The sequence below is a fragment of the Tupaia chinensis genome, unplaced genomic scaffold, assembly GCF_000334495.1.
Source record: "Tupaia chinensis unplaced genomic scaffold, TupChi_1.0 Scaffold000407_4, whole genome shotgun sequence".
Lineage (NCBI taxonomy): Eukaryota > Metazoa > Chordata > Mammalia > Scandentia > Tupaiidae > Tupaia > Tupaia belangeri.
The window spans coordinates 3,571,367-3,596,233 of NW_006159912.1; the positions used below are offsets into that span (position 1 = coordinate 3,571,367).

At 38.7% G+C, this 24,867-nt stretch overlaps 1 protein-coding gene across 1 annotated transcript in view; it reads left to right on the forward strand.

Annotated features, from left to right (window-relative positions):
- Nucleotides 1-24,867, forward strand: part of ACACA (acetyl-CoA carboxylase alpha) — a 335,657-nt gene that overhangs the window by 137,271 nt on the left and 173,519 nt on the right. Inside the window, exons 12-24 of the mRNA XM_006154441.3 lie at nt 968-1,138; nt 5,084-5,245; nt 5,522-5,685; nt 11,052-11,202; nt 12,250-12,353; nt 16,365-16,446; nt 16,884-17,029; nt 17,892-18,042; nt 19,349-19,483; nt 19,942-20,088; nt 20,440-20,628; nt 21,329-21,429; nt 22,675-22,763. Coding sequence (XP_006154503.1) covers nt 968-1,138; nt 5,084-5,245; nt 5,522-5,685; nt 11,052-11,202; nt 12,250-12,353; nt 16,365-16,446; nt 16,884-17,029; nt 17,892-18,042; nt 19,349-19,483; nt 19,942-20,088; nt 20,440-20,628; nt 21,329-21,429; nt 22,675-22,763 — 1,792 coding nt within the window. The remainder of the gene's footprint in view (nt 1-967; nt 1,139-5,083; nt 5,246-5,521; nt 5,686-11,051; nt 11,203-12,249; nt 12,354-16,364; nt 16,447-16,883; nt 17,030-17,891; nt 18,043-19,348; nt 19,484-19,941; nt 20,089-20,439; nt 20,629-21,328; nt 21,430-22,674; nt 22,764-24,867) is intronic.

Genomic DNA, 24,867 nt, shown 5'->3' on the forward strand with positions numbered 1-24,867 from the left:
AGACAGGACACAGAGGACAAGCGTGTAAAACCATGATCTAGAAGTCACATGTCACTTTTGCTCATATTCCACTGGACAAAATTCAGTAACAGAATTGTACCCAGCACAAGGACTAGGCACTTACGTGTATATGCTCAAAAATCCCAAAAGGAGGGCGAGATGGAGGAGAAGGGATTGCAGGACCATTCTCAATTGGAGAGCTTTCTTCTCTTTCTCTTTCTCTGGAGCACACATAACTCTCTATCCAAAAAAAAGAAAAAAAAGTCCATAAAACACAGCGACTAAATAAGGTAATTTTTCTTGCCCATCATAGTTTGAGTGAACTCTCCAGGGCTAATGAGGCAGCTTTATTCTAGGAAGCCGTCTTGGGATTCATGTTCTATTTGTTTTGCAGTTTTGGGTATGTTCTCATCTACATGGTTAAAATTCGTTTGCACTATCATGAGAATGAGAAAAGCCAAGAAACAGAAGATTAGCAATTAACTTTTCAAAATCCAATTTAGGAGTTATGCATATCACTCACCAGTGTTGGTATCTTGTTGGCTAAAAGTTAGTCACTAACTGTAAGAGGTTGGAAAAATCTAGTTTCTAGCTGGATAAACATGTTTCTAGGAGAAAAGGAAGCATGCTGAGAATGGTAGAAACAATGAAGAGTCTGTTAGCATTTTCTTTCTTTCTTCCTTCCTTCCTTTTTTTTTTTTGCCTCCATGCCTTTTTAAGTCTGATGGGGTAAGGTAACTTGTGATTGAACGTGAATGATACTCTGTTTTTCCCAGCTTTTTAATTTAATTTGTCATCCTTGTCTAAGGATATTGTATAATAATCAGAAAGGGTGAAATTTGCTCAAGTGGCTAAACGTCTTTGGTGGATCTTACATTTGAGTAAAGGAGAGACTTTTTATAAGCTGCAGTGTTCCAACAGCTTGACAAGGTGATATACTTATGTTGGCTTATCTTTTTCCATTGAGTGTGCGGTGAAACTTGCCAAAATGGTTGGTTATGTGAGTGCTGGGACTGTGGAATATCTGTATAGCCAGGATGGCAGCTTCTACTTTTTGGAACTGAATCCACGGCTACAGGTGGAGCACCCTTGTACAGAGATGGTGGCTGATGTCAATCTCCCTGCAGCACAACTCCAGGTGAGTCACCCTGATCTGGGCTTAAGGAGGAGCCTAGAGAAGTCTGGCATGTCAGAGATGCCTGAAAAACTGGTTTAACCAGTGTCTGATTGAGAAAAGCACTCAAGTCTGAGTCTTAACAAATGTTCTTTCTTGCTGGATGGGTTCTACACATGTGGATTGGTTTCCTGATGTGGTAAAGCATAAGAATATTCTTGTATTTTCTAGCCAGACACATCCAATACAGTTATATTTTAGAAAGAAACTTCAAAAATAACATGCTTTATTCAATTGTTTAATTATAGTAAACTTCACAACTTTGAAATTTCCCCCTGTTCCTTTTTATAATACTAATATTTTTTATTAAAGTAATTCTGCATCAGATTGTTGGTTGAAGTTTTTCTTGGTAAGGCTGTGGTAGCACAGATATCTGTTTAAAATATGTAAAGTGCTAGATGTCAGTATTGCTGTCTTCACTCAGTCCAGGAACCAAATACTGTGGGGCACAATAATAGCTAATAATAAGGTCTGATATTATTGTTATCTAACATAGTCTTTGCCCACATTGGGAGCCCCTGAGTTCTTATTAAAGACTAAGGATTGATGGAACCAGTAGTTGATGTAATGGCTATGTCGCTGAACTCCCATGTAGTCGACCGCGGTTCGAGTCCTGGACCCGATGACTTAAACTCATGCTGGGTGCGTGTGCATGCCTGCCCAAGATCCCAAGAGGAGAATGGAGAAGGGATTGTGGTGTGGCCATCCCCCCTGGGGGATGATTTCTCGCTTTCTGTTTCTCTGTCTTTCTGGCAAGCACATGCACCCTATAGCAAAACCTCTCCAAAAAAAAAGGACTAAGGATTGATGTACTTTCTCCAGTGGTTTGTATGAAGAAATAATTATGCCATAGTTAAGACCTTTTAGCCATCTGAGTTTCTTGGATAGTTACTAGCATTGACTCTTCCTTTAGATATTTGCATTGTCATTGAGGAATAACAACAGAAAGAAACTCATGTCTGTTGCATTAGGAATTTGGGGACTTTCTTTGGAGTAGGGATTATTATAGCAACTTATCTGTAGAGGTGTATTCTATTTCAAGTAAATTAGAGTTCATATTTTTTTAAGATGCTTTTAGGTCCGGACTCAAACCACACAGATGGCCATGTGGGATCTTGCTGTTTTAACATCCATGCCACCTGCTGGCCCCAAAGTAGTTAATACTTTAAAAAAAAATCATAGTACTATTTTGAGTAGAGATTAAGAAGAGAAATATTATAGGTTTTTTTTTTTTTAACCTTATTTGATTTTTAAAAAAGAATTATTTTATTTAACTTCATTTATTTTTAATTTGACCAGAGAAGGACAGAGAGAGAAAGACAGAGAGAGAGAGAGAGAGAGAGACAGACAGACAGAGAAAGCAAGCCACCAGGGTCAGGATTCGAACTGTGGTCGGCCATATGAGAGTCCAGTGCCCCTAACCCACCATGCCACCTGCCTGCCCCATCTTATTTGAAAAATAGTTTGCCTACCTTTTCATTATCATCTTCATGATTAAACTAACTTATGAGATTCTGTTCACATTGTATCCTAGGAAAGAGACAGGACACAGAGGACAAGCGTGTAAAACCATGATCTAGAAGTCACATGTCACTTTTGCTCATATTCCACTGGACAAAATTCAGTAACAGAATTGTACCCAGCACAAGGACTAGGCACTTACGTGTATATGCTCAAAAATCCCAAAAGGAGGGCGAGATGGAGGAGAAGGGATTGCAGGACCATTCTCAATTGGAGAGCTTTCTTCTCTTTCTCTTTCTCTGGAGCACACATAACTCTCTATCCAAAAAAAAGAAAAAAAAGTCCATAAAACACAGCGACTAAATAAGGTAATTTTTCTTGCCCATCATAGTTTGAGTGAACTCTCCAGGGCTAATGAGGCAGCTTTATTCTAGGAAGCCGTCTTGGGATTCATGTTCTATTTGTTTTGCAGTTTTGGGTATGTTCTCATCTACATGGTTAAAATTCGTTTGCACTATCATGAGAATGAGAAAAGCCAAGAAACAGAAGATTAGCAATTAACTTTTCAAAATCCAATTTAGGAGTTATGCATATCACTCACCAGTGTTGGTATCTTGTTGGCTAAAAGTTAGTCACTAACTGTAAGAGGTTGGAAAAATCTAGTTTCTAGCTGGATAAACATGTTTCTAGGAGAAAAGGAAGCATGCTGAGAATGGTAGAAACAATGAAGAGTCTGTTAGCATTTTCTTTCTTTCTTCCTTCCTTCCTTTTTTTTTTTTGCCTCCATGCCTTTTTAAGTCTGATGGGGTAAGGTAACTTGTGATTGAACGTGAATGATACTCTGTTTTTCCCAGCTTTTTAATTTAATTTGTCATCCTTGTCTAAGGATATTGTATAATAATCAGAAAGGGTGAAATTTGCTCAAGTGGCTAAACGTCTTTGGTGGATCTTACATTTGAGTAAAGGAGAGACTTTTTATAAGCTGCAGTGTTCCAACAGCTTGACAAGGTGATATACTTATGTTGGCTTATCTTTTTCCATTGAGTGTGCGGTGAAACTTGCCAAAATGGTTGGTTATGTGAGTGCTGGGACTGTGGAATATCTGTATAGCCAGGATGGCAGCTTCTACTTTTTGGAACTGAATCCACGGCTACAGGTGGAGCACCCTTGTACAGAGATGGTGGCTGATGTCAATCTCCCTGCAGCACAACTCCAGGTGAGTCACCCTGATCTGGGCTTAAGGAGGAGCCTAGAGAAGTCTGGCATGTCAGAGATGCCTGAAAAACTGGTTTAACCAGTGTCTGATTGAGAAAAGCACTCAAGTCTGAGTCTTAACAAATGTTCTTTCTTGCTGGATGGGTTCTACACATGTGGATTGGTTTCCTGATGTGGTAAAGCATAAGAATATTCTTGTATTTTCTAGCCAGACACATCCAATACAGTTATATTTTAGAAAGAAACTTCAAAAATAACATGCTTTATTCAATTGTTTAATTATAGTAAACTTCACAACTTTGAAATTTCCCCCTGTTCCTTTTTATAATACTAATATTTTTTATTAAAGTAATTCTGCATCAGATTGTTGGTTGAAGTTTTTCTTGGTAAGGCTGTGGTAGCACAGATATCTGTTTAAAATATGTAAAGTGCTAGATGTCAGTATTGCTGTCTTCACTCAGTCCAGGAACCAAATACTGTGGGGCACAATAATAGCTAATAATAAGGTCTGATATTATTGTTATCTAACATAGTCTTTGCCCACATTGGGAGCCCCTGAGTTCTTATTAAAGACTAAGGATTGATGGAACCAGTAGTTGATGTAATGGCTATGTCGCTGAACTCCCATGTAGTCGACCGCGGTTCGAGTCCTGGACCCGATGACTTAAACTCATGCTGGGTGCGTGTGCATGCCTGCCCAAGATCCCAAGAGGAGAATGGAGAAGGGATTGTGGTGTGGCCATCCCCCCTGGGGGATGATTTCTCGCTTTCTGTTTCTCTGTCTTTCTGGCAAGCACATGCACCCTATAGCAAAACCTCTCCAAAAAAAAAGGACTAAGGATTGATGTACTTTCTCCAGTGGTTTGTATGAAGAAATAATTATGCCATAGTTAAGACCTTTTAGCCATCTGAGTTTCTTGGATAGTTACTAGCATTGACTCTTCCTTTAGATATTTGCATTGTCATTGAGGAATAACAACAGAAAGAAACTCATGTCTGTTGCATTAGGAATTTGGGGACTTTCTTTGGAGTAGGGATTATTATAGCAACTTATCTGTAGAGGTGTATTCTATTTCAAGTAAATTAGAGTTCATATTTGTTACACTCTATAAAAATTGAATGCTTTAAATAGTAGCTCCAAAAATGAAAAATATTTTAGGTACTCTGATAGCCTCCACACTTTAAGGAATGTAACTGTGGAAAATGAATGATATGTGTTTTATTACTTTTCAGATTGCCATGGGGATTCCACTATATAGAATCAAGGATATCCGTATGATGTATGGAGTATCCCCTTGGGGTGACTCTCCCATCGATTTTGAAAATTCTGCTCATGTTCCTTGTCCAAGGGGCCATGTTATTGCTGCTCGGATCACTAGTGAAAATCCAGATGAGGTAACACATCATTGAAAAGGTTTATACCTTTTTTCCCTTATGACCTTTAATATTAATATAGTATCTAAGGACATAATTCTGAAATACCTAGAAACTTCTGACAATTTATTGAGATTTCTCAGCGCAGACAAATAAGTGAACGTTGCTTCATTGGTTGTTTAATCCTCCTTTAGTCACTATATAGTCTCAGCAGATCGTTAGCACTGGGCCTTTATGATTTTTGGATTAACACAGAGCCTAAACCATGAATTTACAGATGTCTTCTTTCTGTGACAGGGTTTTAAGCCCAGCTCAGGAACAGTTCAAGAACTAAATTTCCGCAGCAATAAAAATGTTTGGGGGTATTTCAGTGTTGCTGCTGCAGGAGGACTTCATGAATTTGCTGATTCTCAGTTTGGTCACTGCTTTTCCTGGGGAGAAAACAGAGAGGAGGCAATTTCGTAAGTTTAATAGCATTTGATTACATTTTACAAAATTAGTATGTGATCATGTTCAGTGAAGGTGTAAGTATGGGAATAAGAATCATTTATCTGCTGTAACCATCCTAAGAGACAACCTTTCTGAAGAAATATATCTTAAATTCTGTTAAATTTGTCATGTTTGGCAGGCTTTTTTTCTGTTTGTTTTAAAATTTTTTTCCATTTTCTTTTTTTTTTTTTTTTTTTTTTTTTTTTTTTTTTTTAAAATTTTTTTCCTTTTTTTTTTTTTTTTTTTTTTTAAGAGTTTTTTTGCTATGGGGTATATGTGCTCGCCAGTGAGAGAGAGAGACAGAAAGTGAGAAATTTCCCCCTAGGGAGGATGGTCATGCCGCAATCCCTTCTCCATCTTTCTCTCAGGATTTTGGGCATGCATGCACACATGACTGGCATGAGTTTTAAGCCACTGGGTCTGGGACTCGAACTGCAGTTGACTACATGGGAGTCTAGCAATGTAACCATTACACCATCTGCTGATGTCTTCATATATTTTTGGTAAACTTACAATTTGATTGCTCTAAAGATATAGTTTCCCACAGGAACAATATTGTTATAGTGGGAGGTAGATTCCTGACCAAGAGCTTGGTACCAAAGGAGTCATGAATAAGATCTGATAAGATAGATAAGATAATTTGTTATCAAAATAAAGATATATCTATAAATATCCAATAGCCATTCATTTTTTTCAAAAAAAAATTTTCATAGGGCATATGCACTTGCTGGAGAGAGAGAGAAGGAAAGTGAAAAATCACCCCCCACACACAGGGAATGGCCACATTGCAGTTCCTTCTCCAGTCTCCTTTTGGGATTTTGGGCATGCACACACACATGCCAGCATGATTTTCAAGCTGCTGGGCCTGGGACTTGAAACTATGGTTGTACATGTGAGATCCAGTACCTTCATCACCATGCCATGTGCTGTTTTATTTGACAAAAACTTATATATATTGGGACCAGACGATGACTATATAGTGACTAAAGGAGGATTAAACAACCAATGAAGCAACGTTCACTTATTTGTCTGCGCTGAGAAATCTCATTACATCATCGTCTCCCATATGGCTGATCGCAGTTTAAATCCCAGGCTCAAAGGCTTGAAACTCATGCCAGGCGTGTGTGTGTGTGTGTGTGTGTGTGTGTGTGTGTGTACGCAGGTGTGCACACTTCCAAAAAACCCAAGAGGAGAATGAAGGAGAAGGGATTGTGATCTGACCATCTTGCCTGGGGGGGTGGTGATTTCTTGCTTTCTGTCTCTTTGGCAAGTACAAGTGCCCTATAGCAATAATTTCTCTAAAAAAAGAAAAATTGTATTTATGGTGCATCACATAATGGTTTATACACACACACATATGTATATATGTATACACACATGAATGCACACATACATTGTAGAATGACTTAATCAAGCTGTTTAACATTCCATTATCTCATATACTTATTTTTTATTTTTTATTTTTGGGGGAGATTTTTGCTATAGGGCATGTGCGCTTGCCACAAAGACAGAGAGAGAGAGAGAGAAAGTGAGAAATCACCCTCCGGCAGGATGGCCACACTACAATTCCTTCTCCTCCATTCTCCTCTTGGGATCTTGGGCACACAATCACACACATGCGCACGCGCCTGGCTTGAGTTTTAATCCTCTGGGTCTGGAACTCACACCTCAGTCAACTACTTGGGAGTCCGGCAGTGTAACCTTTATGCCCTCTGCTGGTCCTGACCACTGTTTGTTTTCTAGGGGACATGTCCTATGACCTGGTCCAGAAGCTTTGCTTCTTACGTCTGATCTGCTCTGTACATGTCTCTACAATATAGCACTAATTAGGTTAGCTTTTACAATATTAAAAATAGAATCTTGGGGGACCAGCAGTTGGTGTAATGGCTCTGTCGCTGGACTCCCATATAGTCGATCGTGGTTCGAATCCTGGACCTGGTGGCTTAAACTCACGCCGGCCGCGTGTGCGAGCGTGCCCATGATCCTGAGAGGAGAGTGGAGGAGAAGGGGTTGCAGCGATCTTGGGACCAGCAGATGATGTAATGGTTTTGTTGCCAGACTCCCAAGTAGTTGACTGTGGTTCAAGTCTCGGTCCCAGTGAATTAAACTCACGCTGGATGCATGGGCATGCATGCTCCAAATCTCGAGAGGAGTATGGAGGAGAAGGGATTGTGGTATGGCCATCAACCTTGGGGGTGGGGTGATTGCTCATTCCCTGTCTCTTTGTCTCTCTCTGTTTCTCTGGCTAGAATGCGTGCCCTATAGCAAAAATCTCGGAAAAAAAAAAAGTTAAAAAAAATATGATCTCTACAATGACTTTGCTTCTGGGTAGCATTCCAAAAGTTCATTTTTCAGATCAGAGTTTGCTTTCTTCTTTCTTCATTATGTTAGGTTTATATTCTTCAGCTTCGTGTTTGGGGTTATGTACTCCAAAATACCCCCAACCTACATATATACCATTATTTCTCAGAGATCATAATCTAAATACCATGAGAACAGAGCTTGTCTATCTTATTACTTCTATATCACTGGAACATAGTAAGTATTCAGTAAATGTTTGTTAAATGAATAGCTTTGCACTAGTCCTTATCCTTACACGTTCTGTTTCAATCATACTATTCCCTGAACACAACCTTTTATTTTTTCTCTTTTTTTTTGTTCTTGCTGTTTCCTCAGTTCAACAAATATTTACTTAGTATATACTATGTACCAGTTCTGGGAGTGCAGTAAGGACCAAAATGGGGTCTTTGCCCTCATGGAACTTTAAAATCCAAAGGAAGACAAATAAGCAATTAAAATAGATTTTAAGGCTGGCCCCTCGACCTACTAGTTAAGAAATCCAGATTTTACCTGATAACCATAGTTCAAACCCCAGCCCCAGTGACTTGGAAGATGCTGGGCATGTGTGTATGCATGCCCCAAATCTGACAGAATAGAGAAATGGAAAGAAAGAGATTGCAAAGTGACTGTGCCCCATTGGGGAGTGTTTTCTCCTTCTTCCTCTGTATGTCTCTCTCTGGCAAGCCCAGGCATACTCTGGCCATTAAGAAAAACAAAAAGGCATCAGCAATATAGTAAGTGATTACAGTGGGATTGTATAATACAAGGGCATAATAGGAGTATATTGCAGTTATCCTACTCAACACAGAAGGGATCAGGGAAGGTTTCCCAGAAGGAAGTGACTTCTTGACTGATAATTTCAGTGCACAGAGGAGGACAGAGGTGGAAAACAATAATGTTAGGCTGAGGAAGTACCCACACCACTTGGAAAGGATTCCTCTCACAGCCATTTTTAGCCCATGTCAGATTCCACATTCTTCCCTTTTTAGAGCTTCACTAGCACTTTGCTTAAATCTCCATCCTGGTACTTTTGATATCCGGATTTATTATATATTGTTTGTTTTTGTTTTTGCTATAGGGTGTGTGCCCACCAAGAGAGGGGAACGAGAGAGAGCAAGGAAAAGTGAGAAATCACTCCTCCCACCGCTGTCCCAGGGGAGGATGGCCATGTCCTAGTCCTTTCTCTTCTAGTCTTTTCGCAGGATTTTGGGCACTCATGCATACGTGCCTGGCATGATTTTTTTTACGCCTCTGGGACCAGGGCTTAAACTGCAGTCAGTCATGTGAGATCCAGTGCCTTAACCTCCATGCCACCTGCTGACCCTCTGCTGTATATTTTAAAAGTAATTATTATATCTATGTTCTCTTTTACTTATAAACCTAGTATGTGTTTTGAGCGTGTGAGGTACAAAATAAGGATTTGTTGATGTAAGTACCTGCCTTTTGTAGGACAGACACTAAGCATAAATATACAGGAAAACCACAAGAGTATTTTAAATTTTGTTAAAACTAGATAATTTTACATGAAGCTAATAAAAGTAGTGAGCAAGTATTACATAGATGTTTCAAATGCAGCTTAAAAACACTTTCACATGCAGTATTAGGCTAATAATTGACTGCATCCAGCCAGTTACCTCATTGTATAGAAACTCTTAAATTCAGAAAGTAGCTTTTGTCAAAATTCATTGAACTGTTGGGACCAACAGTTAGCGTAGTGGCTATGTCGCTGGACTCCCATGTGTTCAACCGCTGTTTGCATCCTGGACCCGGTGGCTTAAAACTCACGCTGGGCACATGTGCATGCGTGCCCAAGATCCTGAGAGGAGAATGGAGGAGAAGGGATTGTGGCATGGCCATACCCCCTGGGGGGGTGATTTTTTGCTTTCTGTCTCTCTGTCTCTCTCTGTCTGTCTGGCGAGCACATCCGCGCTATAGCAAAAACCTCTCCAAAAAAAAAAAAAATTCATTGAACTGTTGGGACCAACAGTTAGCGTAGTGGCTATGTCGCTGGACTCCCATGTGTTCAACCGCTGTTTGCATCCTGGACCCGGTGGCTTAAAACTCACGCTGGGCACATGTGCATGCGTGCCCAAGATCCTGAGAGGAGAATGGAGGAGAAGGGATTGTGGCATGGCCATACCCCCTGGGGGGGTGATTTTTTGCTTTCTGTCTCTCTGTCTCTCTCTGTCTGTCTGGCGAGCACATCCGCGCTATAGCAAAAACCTCTCCAAAAAAAAAAAAAATTCATTGAACTGTTGGGACCAACAGTTAGCGTAGTGGCTATGTCGCTGGACTCCCATGTGTTCAACCGCTGTTTGCATCCTGGACCCGGTGGCTTAAAACTCACGCTGGGCACATGTGCATGCGTGCCCAAGATCCTGAGAGGAGAATGGAGGAGAAGGGATTGTGGCATGGCCATACCCCCTGGGGGGGTGATTTTTTGCTTTCTGTCTCTCTGTCTCTCTCTGTCTGTCTGGCGAGCACATCCGCGCTATAGCAAAAACCTCTCCAAAAAAAAAAAAAAAAAAAAAAATTCATTGAACTGTGTACTTTAAATAAGTATATTTTGTTGCATGTGAATTACACATAAAATAAGTAAGGTGTAAGGATAAAATATACCTAAGTAAAATAAATAAGGTCTAAGGATGGTGAAAATTAATGCTAGATAGGCAGCAGAAAATATATGGAATGATATGAACCTAATAAGTGAAAGCTGATGGTGATTTGCATATAATATTTTCTGTATTTTGTATAATAAAATGCATGTGATTTGCTGATGCTCTTTTGTTAATATTACTCAGAATTCATAAATTTATTGACCTTTTGCATTCTATCTGAAATGTGTATGAGTATACTTACACGAGCACCCTTATTTGTTCTCGGAACTGTCTCTCTCCTCCCTCCTAAGACTCAAAAGATATGAAACATTTCTTTAAAAGGATTGAAATGCACTAAAACATTTGTTGATGTAACAGGCTGGCTTCTGTTTTTCTCCCAGAAACATGGTGGTGGCTTTGAAGGAGCTATCTATTCGGGGTGACTTTCGAACTACAGTTGAATACCTGATCAAATTGTTAGAGACCGAAAGTTTTCAGATGAACAGAATTGACACTGGCTGGTTGGACAGACTGATAGCAGAGAAAGTACAGGTGTGTATTTCTCCTCTTGAATCAAAGCTTCTGGGATTGGGTTTTTATGGGCTTATGTTATGATCAGTCCCTGTCACCAGATGAATTTGATTCTGATGTAAACATTCATCATGTACCTGGGAAAATTTGGGAGTCAGTGTGATTTTAGCACTATAGGAGTTCTTGTACTTTTATTACACATTTTACAAGTTCTAGCAATTACTTCTTGGGGTATATTTGTAGAGGCATGCAGGGATTGAAATAATTTCATTTGATGTTCATTCTTTTTCAGAGTTACCAACTTCTGCATGTACCAAGTGCTGATGAAAAGGGTCTCATTTAAATCAGTGTATTTACCTCTTGTTCCTGAATTGCTGAGCTATTCTAAATTACCCAAGATTTTGTATAAAATCATTAGATTCATCTGACTTTTGTAAAGGTCCAAATTTTGGTTAATTAGTTGTGTAAAGGTCCACATTTTTCTTGGAGATTATGAATAGCCAAATATTTGCATCTTTTTAAACTTATTTCTGACAAAAGTCTGTTTTTGAGCTGCTTTTGAATTAACTCAATAGAAATCTTAGGGAGAATGGAAGGGAAGTTGTTTTTCACTTCTACTCAGTTTCTAAAAGTCTTTGTGTCTGTTTTTAATCTTAAAAATCAATCGGGCAAGGGACCAGTAGTTAGCGTAATGGCTATGTCGCTGGACTCCCACATAGTCGACCGTGGTTTGAGTCCTAGACCCAGTGGCTTAAACTCACGCTGGGCGCGTGTGCGTGCGTGCCCAAGATCCCGAGAGGAGAACGGAGGAGAAGGGATTGCGGTGTGGCCACCCCCCAGGGGGTGATTTCTCACTTTCTACCTCTCTGTCTCTCTCTTGTCTGTCTGGTGAGCACACGCGTCCTATAGCAAAAACCTCTCCAAAAAAAAAAAAAAAAAAAATTCAATTGGGCAATAAAAATGGAGATTTTCATTGCCAGTTGTTTCTTCACAGCAAATTTGAGTTCAGTTTCATTTGAGGGACCAAGTGAATATGCTTTCAGTCTGCCCTCTTTTTCTTTCTTTCAGGCAGAGCGACCTGACACCATGTTAGGGGTTGTGTGTGGGGCTCTCCATGTGGCTGATGTGAGCCTGCGGAATAGCATCTCTAATTTCCTTCACTCGTTAGAAAGGTAGGCTTTATTTCTCGTGGGGTATACAACCTAACCAATGGTACTAGACACAAGACTGAAGCTCAAAGACCCATTTATTCTTCTATCCATTCCTGGCAGCTTATAAGTGTTGCTTGCTATTCACGGACTGTGGTAGCAAGGGTGAGAGTTGAAAACAGGAGTTTATGGAAAATTATTTGGGACTGTAATTGCAGAGTCTAGAAATTAGCCACAGCTAGAACAGGTTGCTATTTTAAAAACTGGAATCCGGCTGTAGTACACATTTTGTTTTGTACACGCATCAAATCTCCCCACACCTTGGTGATAAAAATCTGGTATTTCTTTGTAGCATTTAAACCTAAATATTTCATGTGTTACCTCCACCACTTTTCAGGAATTAATAATTGAGGCTGACATTCAAGATGACCTCATGAGTCTTTCAGGCAGAGGGTCAGACATGTACGGGAGTAGATTAATTTCTAACACTGATTCTGGAGATTAAGCTCTGCCTTTGACTCCCTGGAAGATTGGTCAAAGAGCTAATCATTTTAAAGCTCTTTAATCACAGGCACTTATTTCCTTCTGTTGTTCGACTTACATTAACTCCCTTTTGAAAAGAGATATCTGAAAAGAGAAAAAGAAACAAAATTTAAAAAATTAAACTGAGATTTCAGTTGTTCAAGCCTTTCAGTAAATATCTTTTGCTATGTTAACTGTCATGTACTAAAACCTTCAATAAGTTTCATTTTCCTTCTATATCAAATCTAAATCCTCAGCATGTCTTTCAACTCTCTGTATACTTTAGCCCCTTTTTACCAATATAGTTTTACTTATTTCTCTTCCTCATCATATAATCTCTAACTTAGTTAAATGGTTTCCCTACTGATGAACAGATGTGTCACATGAGTCTACATTATAAACTCCCTTCTACCTTTTAATGTTTTTATTTTTAGTTAATGAGTTAATTTTTAGGTTTTTGCCATAGGGTACATGCTCTTGCCATAGAGAGACAGAGGGAGGGAAAGTGAGAAATTGCCCCCCAGGGGAGATGGCACACTGCAGTCTCTCCTCCATTCTCCTCTCATGATTTTGGGCACACCTGCACACATGCCCAGTGTGATTTTCATGCCATAGGGTACAGGGTTAAACTGTAGTCGGCCATTTGGGAGTCTAGTGCCTTAGCCACCATGCCACCTGCTGACCCCTAGTTTGAATTTTTTCAAAATTTGTATTTTGAAGTAATATCAGACTTTAAGAGTTACACGTATAGTACAGATAAATTGTATATTTTCCATCCAGACTCACCAAGTATTAATACTTCTTTTATCACTCCCTCTCTGTTATTATTTAAAGTCTTCCTGATAATGTGTTTCCTTGGTGATATTCTCCCTTTGACCCTTAACCCAGTCTGCTGCCTCTGTTTTTCTTTAGACCTCCAAATAAAGCCCCAGGTTCTAGGACTAGGTAAGGGTTGATTACAGTGAAGTTTTGAGTTTTATTTTTAGATTTTATTTAAATTAATTATTTTAAAAATAATTTTATTTTTTATTAAAATAAAATATTTTATTTTATTTATATTTATTTATTTATTTTAATTTGAGGGACAGAGCGAGAGAGAGAGAGGAAAGTTAGAAAGCAGGCTGCCACACCACCTGCCACCCCAATTTACTTTATTATTAAGAACAGTTAATACATTCACATGATTCAAAATTTAAAAGGCAACAGGAGATATATAGCAAAAAGTCTTCATACATCTATTTTATGGCTTTCTAATTTCTTTCCCTGTAGTCAAATAACCAGTGTCTTCTGTAACTGAGATACCCTAAACTTACCAAAACACACACAGATAATATTTGTTTCTTTCCACTTCCTGGTTTTTTGAAACACAACTGCTCAACTGCTGTCTCCTGTTTTTGTTTTTTTTTTTTTTTTCAAAATATGCAAGTGGTAGCATACTCTGAAACTGTTCTTCCCTTTGCTTTTTTCACTTGCCAGTATATTTTAGAGAATGTTTCATATTAATTTGTAAGGGGTCTCATCTTTCTTTCTTTTTAATGACTGTATCATATTGTTATATATATGGAAAGATGTTTAACATCACTAATCATCGGAGAAATGAAAATCAAAACTATAATGAGATATCATCTTGTACCCATTAGGGTGATTGCTATTACCAAACAGGCCTAGGTGTGTGGTGCACAGGTAGTGTGACTAGTTCGGAAGCTGGAAGCTGCATGGAAGGCTTAGGTTCAGGTCCCAGGCCAACCTGGATACAGGAGATACAGATGTGCATGTGCCTATAATCTTAGCTAATTGGGGGACTGAGGCAAGAGGATCCTAACACAATGATATCCTAACAAAAATACCTATTTCTACCTTTTTCCACCACCTCCATATAAGAAAAACTGAAAAGAAAATAACAAGTGTTGGCAAGGATGGAAAAATTGGGACCCTTACATAGTATTGGTGGGAATGTAAAGTGGTACAGTGGTAGCCACTGTGGAAAACAGTATTACAGTTTCTTAAAAGAATAAAAATAGTTATTATATGATCTAGCAATACAGATTTTATATCTGTAAAATGAATTTTTTAGAATTATTCATTTAATTATATTTATTATTATTATTTTTTAATTTGACCAGAGAGAGAGACAGAGAGAATAGGGGGAGTGAGATAGCAATCTGCCAAGTCTAGAACTTGAACCATAGTTGACTGTGTGGGAATCCAGAGCCCTAACCACTAATCCACCTGCCAGCCCCTGTAATATGAAATTTGAACTGCTCTAAAAGCTGAAATTTTTTGAGTGCTGACAAATTCTACACTTCATCTCATGTAATAAGTTGCCGTTGAAATACTGTGATACAAAAATATTTTCTAAAATTACCCCAGGCTATGTATATAAGGTTCATATATGAACCATAAATTGATTTTATTTTAGATTTGGGTCTTATCTCTAAGATATATTTATATCTATCTATCTATCTATGCAAATATTCCAAAATCTGAAAAAAATCTAAACTGTGAAACACTTCTGGTCCCAGTCATTTCAGATAAGACACTTGACCTACTCCACTTCTATTATGAAAGAATTGAAAAAAGAGTCTCAAAGAGATATTTGCACTCCCATGTTTATAGCTGCACTGTTCACAGTCACTATGAAGTAGAAGCAACCCAAATGTCCACTGATGGATGAATGGATTGAGAAATATGTGAGGGGACTAGCAGATGGTGTAATGGTTACGTTGCTGGACTCCCCACATAGTTGACCGCGGTTCAAGTCTTGGAGGACCTGGCGGCTTAAAACTCATGCCATGTGTGTGTATGTGTGTGCCCAAAATCCTGAGAGGAGAAGGAGGAGAAGAGATTGTGGCATGGCCTTCCCCCCTGGGGAGGGGTGGCAGTGATTTCTCACTTTCGGTCTCTCTCTGTCTCTCCAGTGAGCGCATGTGCCCTATTACAAAAATATCTCTTTAAGAAAATGTAATATACATGTACATACAATGGGATAGTATTCAACCTTAAAAAGGAAGGAAATTCTCAGACATGCTAAAACATGGATGAATCTTCAGGATATTAGTCTAAGTGAAATAAGCCAGTAGCAAAAAGAAAAACACCATATGATTTTACTTATGTGAGTTATCAAGAGTAATCAAAGTCATAGAAACAGAAAATACAGTTATGGTTGTCAGGGGCTAGGGAAGGAGGAAATGGGGAGTTGTTTAATGGGTGTGGAGTTTCAGTTTTGCCAGATGAAAAGGTTTTGGAGAGTGATTGCACAATAGGGTAAATAGACTTAACACTACAGAACTATACATTTAAAAATGAGAAGATGGTAAATTTTATGTCATGTGTTTTTTGCCACAATTAATGATTTTTTCCTTAATTTATGTAATCAGTCCCTTATGGATGGTCTTTTAGGTGGTCTATTATCTTTTGATATTCTAGGAAATCCTATAGTTAAAAAAACTTTGAGATTCCCTTATAAACTATTAAATCTCTCTAGGAGTGTCTCTCACATTATCGTTCTTTCAGGGGTCAAGTCCTTCCTGCTCATACACTTCTGAATACAGTAGACGTTGAACTTATCTATGAGGGAGTCAAGTATGTACTGAAGGTATGCTGAATCTCCTGAAAGCTTCACCTTTTTGTTTTTGTTAGTTCTCTTTTTTGAGGTCAAGAGACAGGGAGAAAATCTTGATTTGGTGCAGGAATGGGCATGTTAGTGAAATTACAGTCATTATTTATGTTACTAGCCTGAAGCAATATTTAATGATTTTATGAAAATCAGTTTAGTTATTTCTTATCTTCACAAGAGATAAAGGAGAGACAGGGAACAACCAGACCAGGGAGAAGCAATTAAGGTAGCCCTATTTGCTGGTAGCAAGGCTGAGCCATGCCCACAGACAACTGATGCAAATAGCAATGTCAGGAATTTCCTTCCTCTATATAAGTAAGCTCTTTCTTACTTATATATTTGAAGTATTATTTTGTCTGGGACTTTACCTGGAAGAGAAACATTGATGTATCTCTCCTATTTCTCATTCCCTATAGGTAACTCGACAGTCCCCCAACTCCTATGTAGTGATCATGAATGGCTCATGTGTGGAGGTGGATGTGCATCGGTTGAGTGATGGAGGACTGCTCTTGTCCTATGATGGCAGCAGTTACACCACATACATGAAGGAGGAAGTGGATAGGTGAGTAGTTTTGCTTGTTATTGTATTAAACTTTTCTCTTATTCTTCACTAGCTCAGGATCTTTCCAGGTCTCTGGGTAGTCATTTTTAATTTAAAAAGACCCATAAACATAGTACATGCACTTTATAAAGAATTTGAAGAGTGTAATAGTGTCTATCATTAAACATGTTTTTCTTCTTTGTCATTGTGAAAAATATGTTCCCCTCTTGATAAGCAACCTCTGTTAACAATTTCTCATATATTTTTAATAGAAATTTTGTAATTTTATATTCACATACAAACTACATATATGAGGAGGTCTTCAACAAATTAATGGAAAAATGCATAGTATTAAAAAAACTGCAAGGATCTCAAAACTTTTTGAACTCAAAATAAACTTGTACTTCAACCCTATTTTTGCATAAGCTTGTAAAGTTCTTATGTATGTATATACTGTATGTCCTTTAAATACTGTATGTACCTGTTTTCCCTCAATCTTCGTTGTAGACTGTTTTAATACCAGTCATAGTGTTGTGAGAATTGCATTAACACACTTAAATGCTTAGAATATTTCAAGTGACATAGTTAGATTCAAGAAATGTTAATTATTATATTATCATCATCATTTTTCTAAAATAAAAATACCAGCTCTTTTTATTGGTTATATAACATTCTTTATATAGTGTACCATATAATCTGATGCTTACTGAAGGAGAGTGTAGTTTGGCATTGTGAACAAAGGTGCATTGAATGTTGTGTGTGTGTGTTTCTAGATTAAAGTTTTCAGGATTTTTGTTTGTTTGTTTAAGATCAACATTTTCTGCCATTCCCCTTTCCATTCTGAGATGCTTTACTGGCTTCTGTACTCCTACTTATCTCTTAGATACCGCATCACAATTGGCAATAAAACCTGTGTGTTTGAGAAGGAAAACGACCCATCAGTGATGCGCTCACCTTCTGCTGGGAAGTTAATCCAGTACATTGTGGAAGATGGTGGCCATGTGTTTGCTGGCCAGTGCTACGCTGAGATTGAGGTCAGAATGGTGAATGGACTGTTGGGTTATAGGAGAGAATGTAGGAAAAGGCTTGATTGGAAAGGACTGGGACTGAAAAGTAACAGGAAATAAAAACAGAAAAGAAACATATCAGTTGGTTTAATTGACATTGTGAACCTTCAGGTTTTAAAAACAAATTAAAAAGCTCATAGTTTTTCTTTGACAGATGAGAAATCTCTAGCTCTAAAAATGTATACTAGGCAACAGCACTTATTGAATGTCAGGTATTATACTAACTGCTGACTGTACAGAGAAAATATGGTAGGTGGAACTGGGTCACAAAACAGACAAGTCATAAAATGTAATAAATGCTCAGAGAAGTGAGTGCAGAATGCAGAAGGCCACATAATGCCAAATCAAGGTAGGGTCCATGGAATGAAGGCATCCTGGAAGAGGGGACATTTGAGCTTAGTTTTGAAAGATAGATTAGGTGAAAAGGGGCTGAGAAAAATCTATAAAATTTAAGGAAAAACATGTACAAAGGCACAGAAGAAGCAAGAGAGTATAGTATATTTAGAGAGTACTGCCTGAGAATAGACTAAGGTTTACTTAATAAGGACTGGAAAGCAAAGATGCTAAAGAAGTAATATCAGGTCTTGAACGTGAGGCCATGAAGGAACTTATAAACCCTACTAGGAAGTTTAGACTGTCCTGAAGGTAGTAGGGGATCCCTGAAGGACTTTAAGTAGAAAAGTGGTATGATGAGATTTGGATCTATTGTAGAATGATCACTTATAATAATGACATTAGTTGAGGTTTACAGCAGGTTGAGAAATCTCTTGGTAGGTTTTTGGGCCACTCTTGGGCAGAAATGATGAGAGCCTTACTCAAAAACATGGCAAGAGAAGATTTGAAAGAGATTTAGAAGATGTAGTTGACTGAAGTTGCTAATTGGTAGATAAGGGAGAAAGAGGAGTGAAGAATAACTGTTAGGTTTTGGCTTGAACATATTTGGTGACAGACTGTGAATGTATGCCTGGATCTACTGGGGTTAGGAGGCTAAATTGTTTATCACTTCTAAGTATAAAAGAAGTAAATCACAACTGTGGCAAGATGGATTTAAAAGTTAGAAACAGAAGAAATGTCAGTAACGGTTATTAATCCCTAAAGCTAGGTCCTGAGAGATTTTTAAATTGCTTGCTTTGGTAGTCTGTAATGGATTCATGTTTTTTGAGTTGAAATAAGCGTATTCCAAGTTAGATGCTAAGGGGTGAAGTGGACACATTAAAATATTCATCTGTGCAAAGAGAGGTCAGACTGTAATTTATTGTATATTTCACTATAGGTGATGAAGATGGTAATGACCTTAACAGCTGCAGAATCTGGCTGTATCCATTATGTCAAGCGACCTGGAGCAGCTCTTGACCCTGGCTGTGTAATAGCCAAAATGCAGTTGGACAACCCCAGCAAGGTTCAACAGGTGAGTAGGAAGATAATCTGAATATTATTTTCTAAGAGCTAAAGAGTACAGTTATGTGAACCTAGAGTTTTCAAGAGTTAATATCGGGGACCAGCAGGTGGCATGATGGTTAGGGCACTGGACACTACCACATGGCCGACCAAGTTTGAGTCCCGGACCTGGTGCCTTGCTTTCTCACTTTCTCTCTCTCTCCCTCTCTCCCTCCCTCCCTCCCTCCCTCCCTCTCTGTGTCTCTCTTTGGTCAAATTAAAATAAATAATTCTTTAAAAAAAAGAGTTAATATGATATCAAGATTCTGTTATTGCCTTGTGATGTCTCCTCTATTGTCTTCTCTCCTGGTATTTGGGTATGGTGAAGGGATGTCTCGATTTTGAATGATGATTGTAAATGTAAGTGGAGTGTTTGTACCCTGACTAGAAGGCAGTGAATAACTTGATCTCTCTCGTTGGGCTTAACAGGCTGAGCTTCACACAGGTAGTCTGCCACAGATCCAGAGCACAGCACTCAGAGGCGAGAAGCTCCATCGAGTATTCCACTATGTCCTGGATAATCTGGTCAATGTAATGAATGGATACTGCCTTCCAGATCCCTTCTTTAGCAGCAGAGTACGAATCATTTTTCTTATAAATGGGATGTACGAAGGGGATACTTATTCTCCAAAATAGTTTTAAGTCTCATAAGGATTTTTTTAGGGGGAAGGAAAGAAAGCTGTTTGGCCTGAAACTCTCCCCACCTTTAGTTGTGGGATATGATGTCTTTAAATCCTTGCTTCTTTTCTTTTTCATGGTCTCCACATTTTATTGGGATTATGCCTTTTAAAATAGGAGAATAGGGGCAGTGTTAAATACTTACTTTGCAAAGTCAAAGTAAGCACTATATGATAGTGAATCAAAATGTATTGTTTTATTTTGGGGATTGTGTTAACTTTGTATCCTGTTTTATTATTTTTTTCTCAGGTAAAGGACTGGGTAGAGCGGTTGATGAAGACTCTCAGAGATCCATCCCTGCCTCTCCTAGAACTGCAAGATATCATGACCAGTGTCTCTGGCCGTATTCCTCCCAATGTGGAGAAGTCTATCAAGAAAGAAATGGCTCAGTATGCCAGCAACATCACGTCAGTCCTTTGCCAGTTTCCCAGCCAGCAGGTATTTATTGGGTAACACCATCATTTTCCACTGGCTACACCAATGCTGGAGGTTTTGTTATAGGGCTCCTTCCTGCTTGGATCCTCCTTTCTGTTTGGCTGTCGTGGTTTTGCAGTTTCAAGCATTGTACCCCTCCTAAAACTGCCTCAGGATTTAAGCCTAATAATGAAAGTACTGCATTTAAGTGTAAAGTACGTGGTTATGAGAAAGGCATACTTTGACCATGTACTCTGTATAGCTTTGTTCTTGGGGCTGTTTCTTAACGAGAGATGTTTCCATGTATTTAAAGTAGAGAGATATTGGTAGTTTTATTATCAGAGACTTCCTTACTACTTAAGCAGAATCCTTTCCCTTTGCTCATAAAGCAGATTTGTCTATGGAAGGTAAATTAGGCAAATGGGGAATGAAGTTTGGCTCTTAACCTTAAACAGAGCTTGCCTATCAGAGCCTCTGGTAGGACGGTAGTTTTGTGATACAGTCATTAGTCCATCTTAGAAATGGTAAAAGGAGGTAAAGTTGCTCACTCATTTAGTATAAGCCCCTACACTATGCTCATACCTTGCAACTACTGCCAACATGTGAGAGAGAGGAATTCTCATGTTACAGATAAGAAAATTCCTAGTGATGATGCTATAGAAGCTAATGGTTTGGGTCCCTTTGCTGGGTTGGGCTTCATTTTTATCCCTTTCTTATGCCTTAGATTGCCAACATCCTAGATAGCCATGCAGCTACACTGAACCGGAAATCTGAACGGGAAGTCTTTTTCATGAACACTCAGAGCATTGTCCAACTGGTACAGAGGTAATACATGTAACTCCAGATCCCAAGACCTGTTCATCTTCATACTTTCCTTTCTTTAAAAGATCATGGAGAGGGGAACCAGCAGTTAGCGTAATGGCTATGTCGCTGGACTCCCACGTAGTCGACCGCGGTTCGCGTCCCGGACCCGGTGGCTTGGAACTCACGCCGGGCGGGTGTGCGTGCGTGCCCAAGATCCTGAGAGGAGAATGGAGGAGAAGAGATTGCAGCGTGACCATCCCCCCTGGGGGGTGATTTCTCGCTTTCTGTCTCTATGTCTCTCTCAGTCTGTCTGGCGAGCGCACGTGCCCTATAGCGAAAATCTCTCCAAAAAAAAAAAAAAAAAAAAAAGATCATGGAGATGGCACCAGCAGATGGTGTAATGGTTATATTGCTGGACTCCCACTTAGTCAACTGCGGTTCAAGTCCTGGACCTGGTGGCTTAAAACTCGTGCTGGTCATGTGTGCATGCATGCCCAAGATCCCAAGAGGAAAATGGAGAAGGGATTGCGGCGTGGCCATCCCCCCTGGGGAGCGATAAGATCATGGAGAGATTTACCTCAGGTTTAACTTTGAGAAATTAGAAAGCTCCTCCTATTTTAGAAAGTACCTTATATTCTCTCACTATCAGAATTGTGACCTAACTCTGTTACTCATTATTTCTGATGACTTCTTAATATTCTTCATATATTTCTGTACACTAAGAAGGCACAGAAATTTGTTGGTTGTTAAGTTTTTTCTTAAAATTTTGTTGATGCTCCTAAATTTTCTTCTGGCATTAAGGCTTAATATATTTATTTTTCTTAATTTCAGGACTTGAGTACTGGACTAAAGGAATATTCATAGGACATTTCAACTTTAAAATACTTATACATTTTTCAGATATTCTTTAGCCGTTTTAAGGGCGTGGTAATAATTTCTACTCAGAAGTAGGAACTGAATCAAGGTGTTGTTAGGACCATAAAGTTTTTGTTTGTTTTGTTTCTTTTATTTTTTTCCTTTATAAAAAATCTTATTTATAGTGAGTTTTTAGAATTTAGAATTTAATCTGGTTAGTTAATTCTAGGCTGACCCTGTCCTGCCCTTTAGTCAGAGAGAAAGTAGTTTAGTGGAAAGTCTAGAAAGTAAATTTGGCCTTGGGTTTATTATTTAAGAGTATATTGTTTAATAGTATTTTGGAACTGTCAGGTTTTGCAGTGGAGATTTTCTCTATCTGCTTTTAAGTGGAGACTGTTTCTATCTGCCCAGGTACCGAAGTGGTATCCGAGGCCATATGAAGGCTGTGGTGATGGATCTCCTCCGGCAGTACCTGCGCGTAGAGACACAGTTTCAGAATGGTAAGCCTCTTCCTGTGGGCTCTTTATTTAAGAGCATTTCTGATTTTGATGGCCAACCCAACTATCCCTGTAGGATTGTGTAGGAGCTGAGCTTGCTACCAGCACTTCCCTTTTAAACTTTCTCCTTTCACTACCCCCTTAAAAACGGAATCTTCCTATTTCACTAGCACCAAAGAAAGAACAACAAACCACAACTTGATGAAATTGTGAATCCAATGTGCTTCTTAGGAAAGGGCTGGTATAATTTTTCTAGTAGAGATTAGCATTCCCTAATATTAGAAGAGCTTGCCTCTCAGCATTGAAGTCATGGATTGAACTGCAGGCAGTTTGACAGGGCTTACAGTTTCTGGTACTTTTTAGTATATTATTTAGGTGGAATTTATCTATAGCTTTCTCTCTCTCTTTTTTAGCTTATTGATTTTTTCAGAGAGGAGAGAAAGACAGAGAGAGAAAGAGAGACAGGCATCCCCAACAGGGTCCTTACGCCTGATCCACCCCAAGCCTCAACTAGCCAGGATCATAGGCATTTACATACAAGCCCGGCATGTACTTGGGATACAAACCTAGGTCCTTTCCATGTGGCTCCAGCTTGATGAAGTGTTGTATTACTGCTGTGCCATTGTAGATGATCTATCCCTGGCTTTTTCTTAGGAGATTCATTAAATGATGAATGTAGTCCCTAAGAGTGAAATACCTTGGCTTTTAAAGCTATATACTGCTGATACTGCTTTCTGCCACAAGATGGCAGTGAAACACTGCAGAATTTGAAATATTACCTAAAATGTTCTTTTATCTGTTCTACTCCCTTTTGCATCCTTTAAAAGGTTCCTGAGACACTCTAGGTCAGCAAAAATTCTCCAGTAAATAAAAGCAAACCGAATCCATCAATGTATAAAATAATACACCACAAACAAGCTGATGGTGATGTAAAGTTGATTAATTTTGGGGAGACCAACTAATGTACTTTATCATTTAATAAATTAAAGGAGGAAAAAACATGATCATCATCTCATAATAATAGGGAAAATGCATTGGATAAAGTTTACCATTCATTCATGATAAAGTCTTGAAAAGTAGGAATGAAATGGAACTTCAAAAATCTTATAAAGGAGACCCACAAAAAAATCCATACATAATGGCACAATGTTGAAAGCTTTCTCTTTAAGATCAGGAATCATACAAGAACACGTGGTCTCACTACTTCTGTTCAGCATCAGACTGGATGTCCTAGCCAGTACAGCAAGACCACAAAATGAAAAGGTACAGGGCTGGCCTGTGGCCTGGTAGTCTAAGGAGCCAGTTCTACTTGGCCAACCTCATGGTTTGAATACCAGCCCCAGTGACCTGAGAAATACTCTGGGAAGGTATGTGTGTGTGTGCCCAAAATACTGATAGGACAGGGAAATGGAGAAGAGAAAACACCAATAGGGGGTGATTTTTTCCTCTTTCCCCTCTCTGTCTCTCTCTGGTGAGTCCCCTCTAGCAATAATAATAATAATATTAATTTTAAAAAAATACAAGGACTGGAAGGGAGTAAGGAAATAAATCTGCCACTATTATATATGATTATAACATGTCTACTTGGAAAAGCCTCAAAGAATCCATAGATGTATTATTATTTAAAATCTAACAAGCTTATAAGATACAAAAGTCAACATACAGTATTCAGTTGTATAGCTTTACAGTAAAGTAATCATTTTGAAAAATATATAATTTAAAATAGCAACCAAAAATATGAAATACAGAGAAGTAAATCTAGCAAAAGATGTGCAAGCCTGTTTTGGAGAAAATTATCATCAGTGAGCAATAATAGAGAAGATCTAAATAAATGTCAATGTCTTAGATTGGAGCATTATACTGTTACAAACATGGTGATTCTCCCAAAGTTCATCTAAAGATTAATTGACATTCCAATTATAATCCAAGTAGGGGAGCCAGCAGGTGGCAAGATAGTTAAGGCACTGGACACTCCCACATGGCCAACCACCGTTTGAGTCCTAGACTTGGTGGCTTGCTTTCTCACTTTACCTCTGTGTGTGTGTGTGTGTGTCTCTCTCTATGGTCAAAAAAATAAATAAAAAAATAAAAAAGTATAAATAAAATG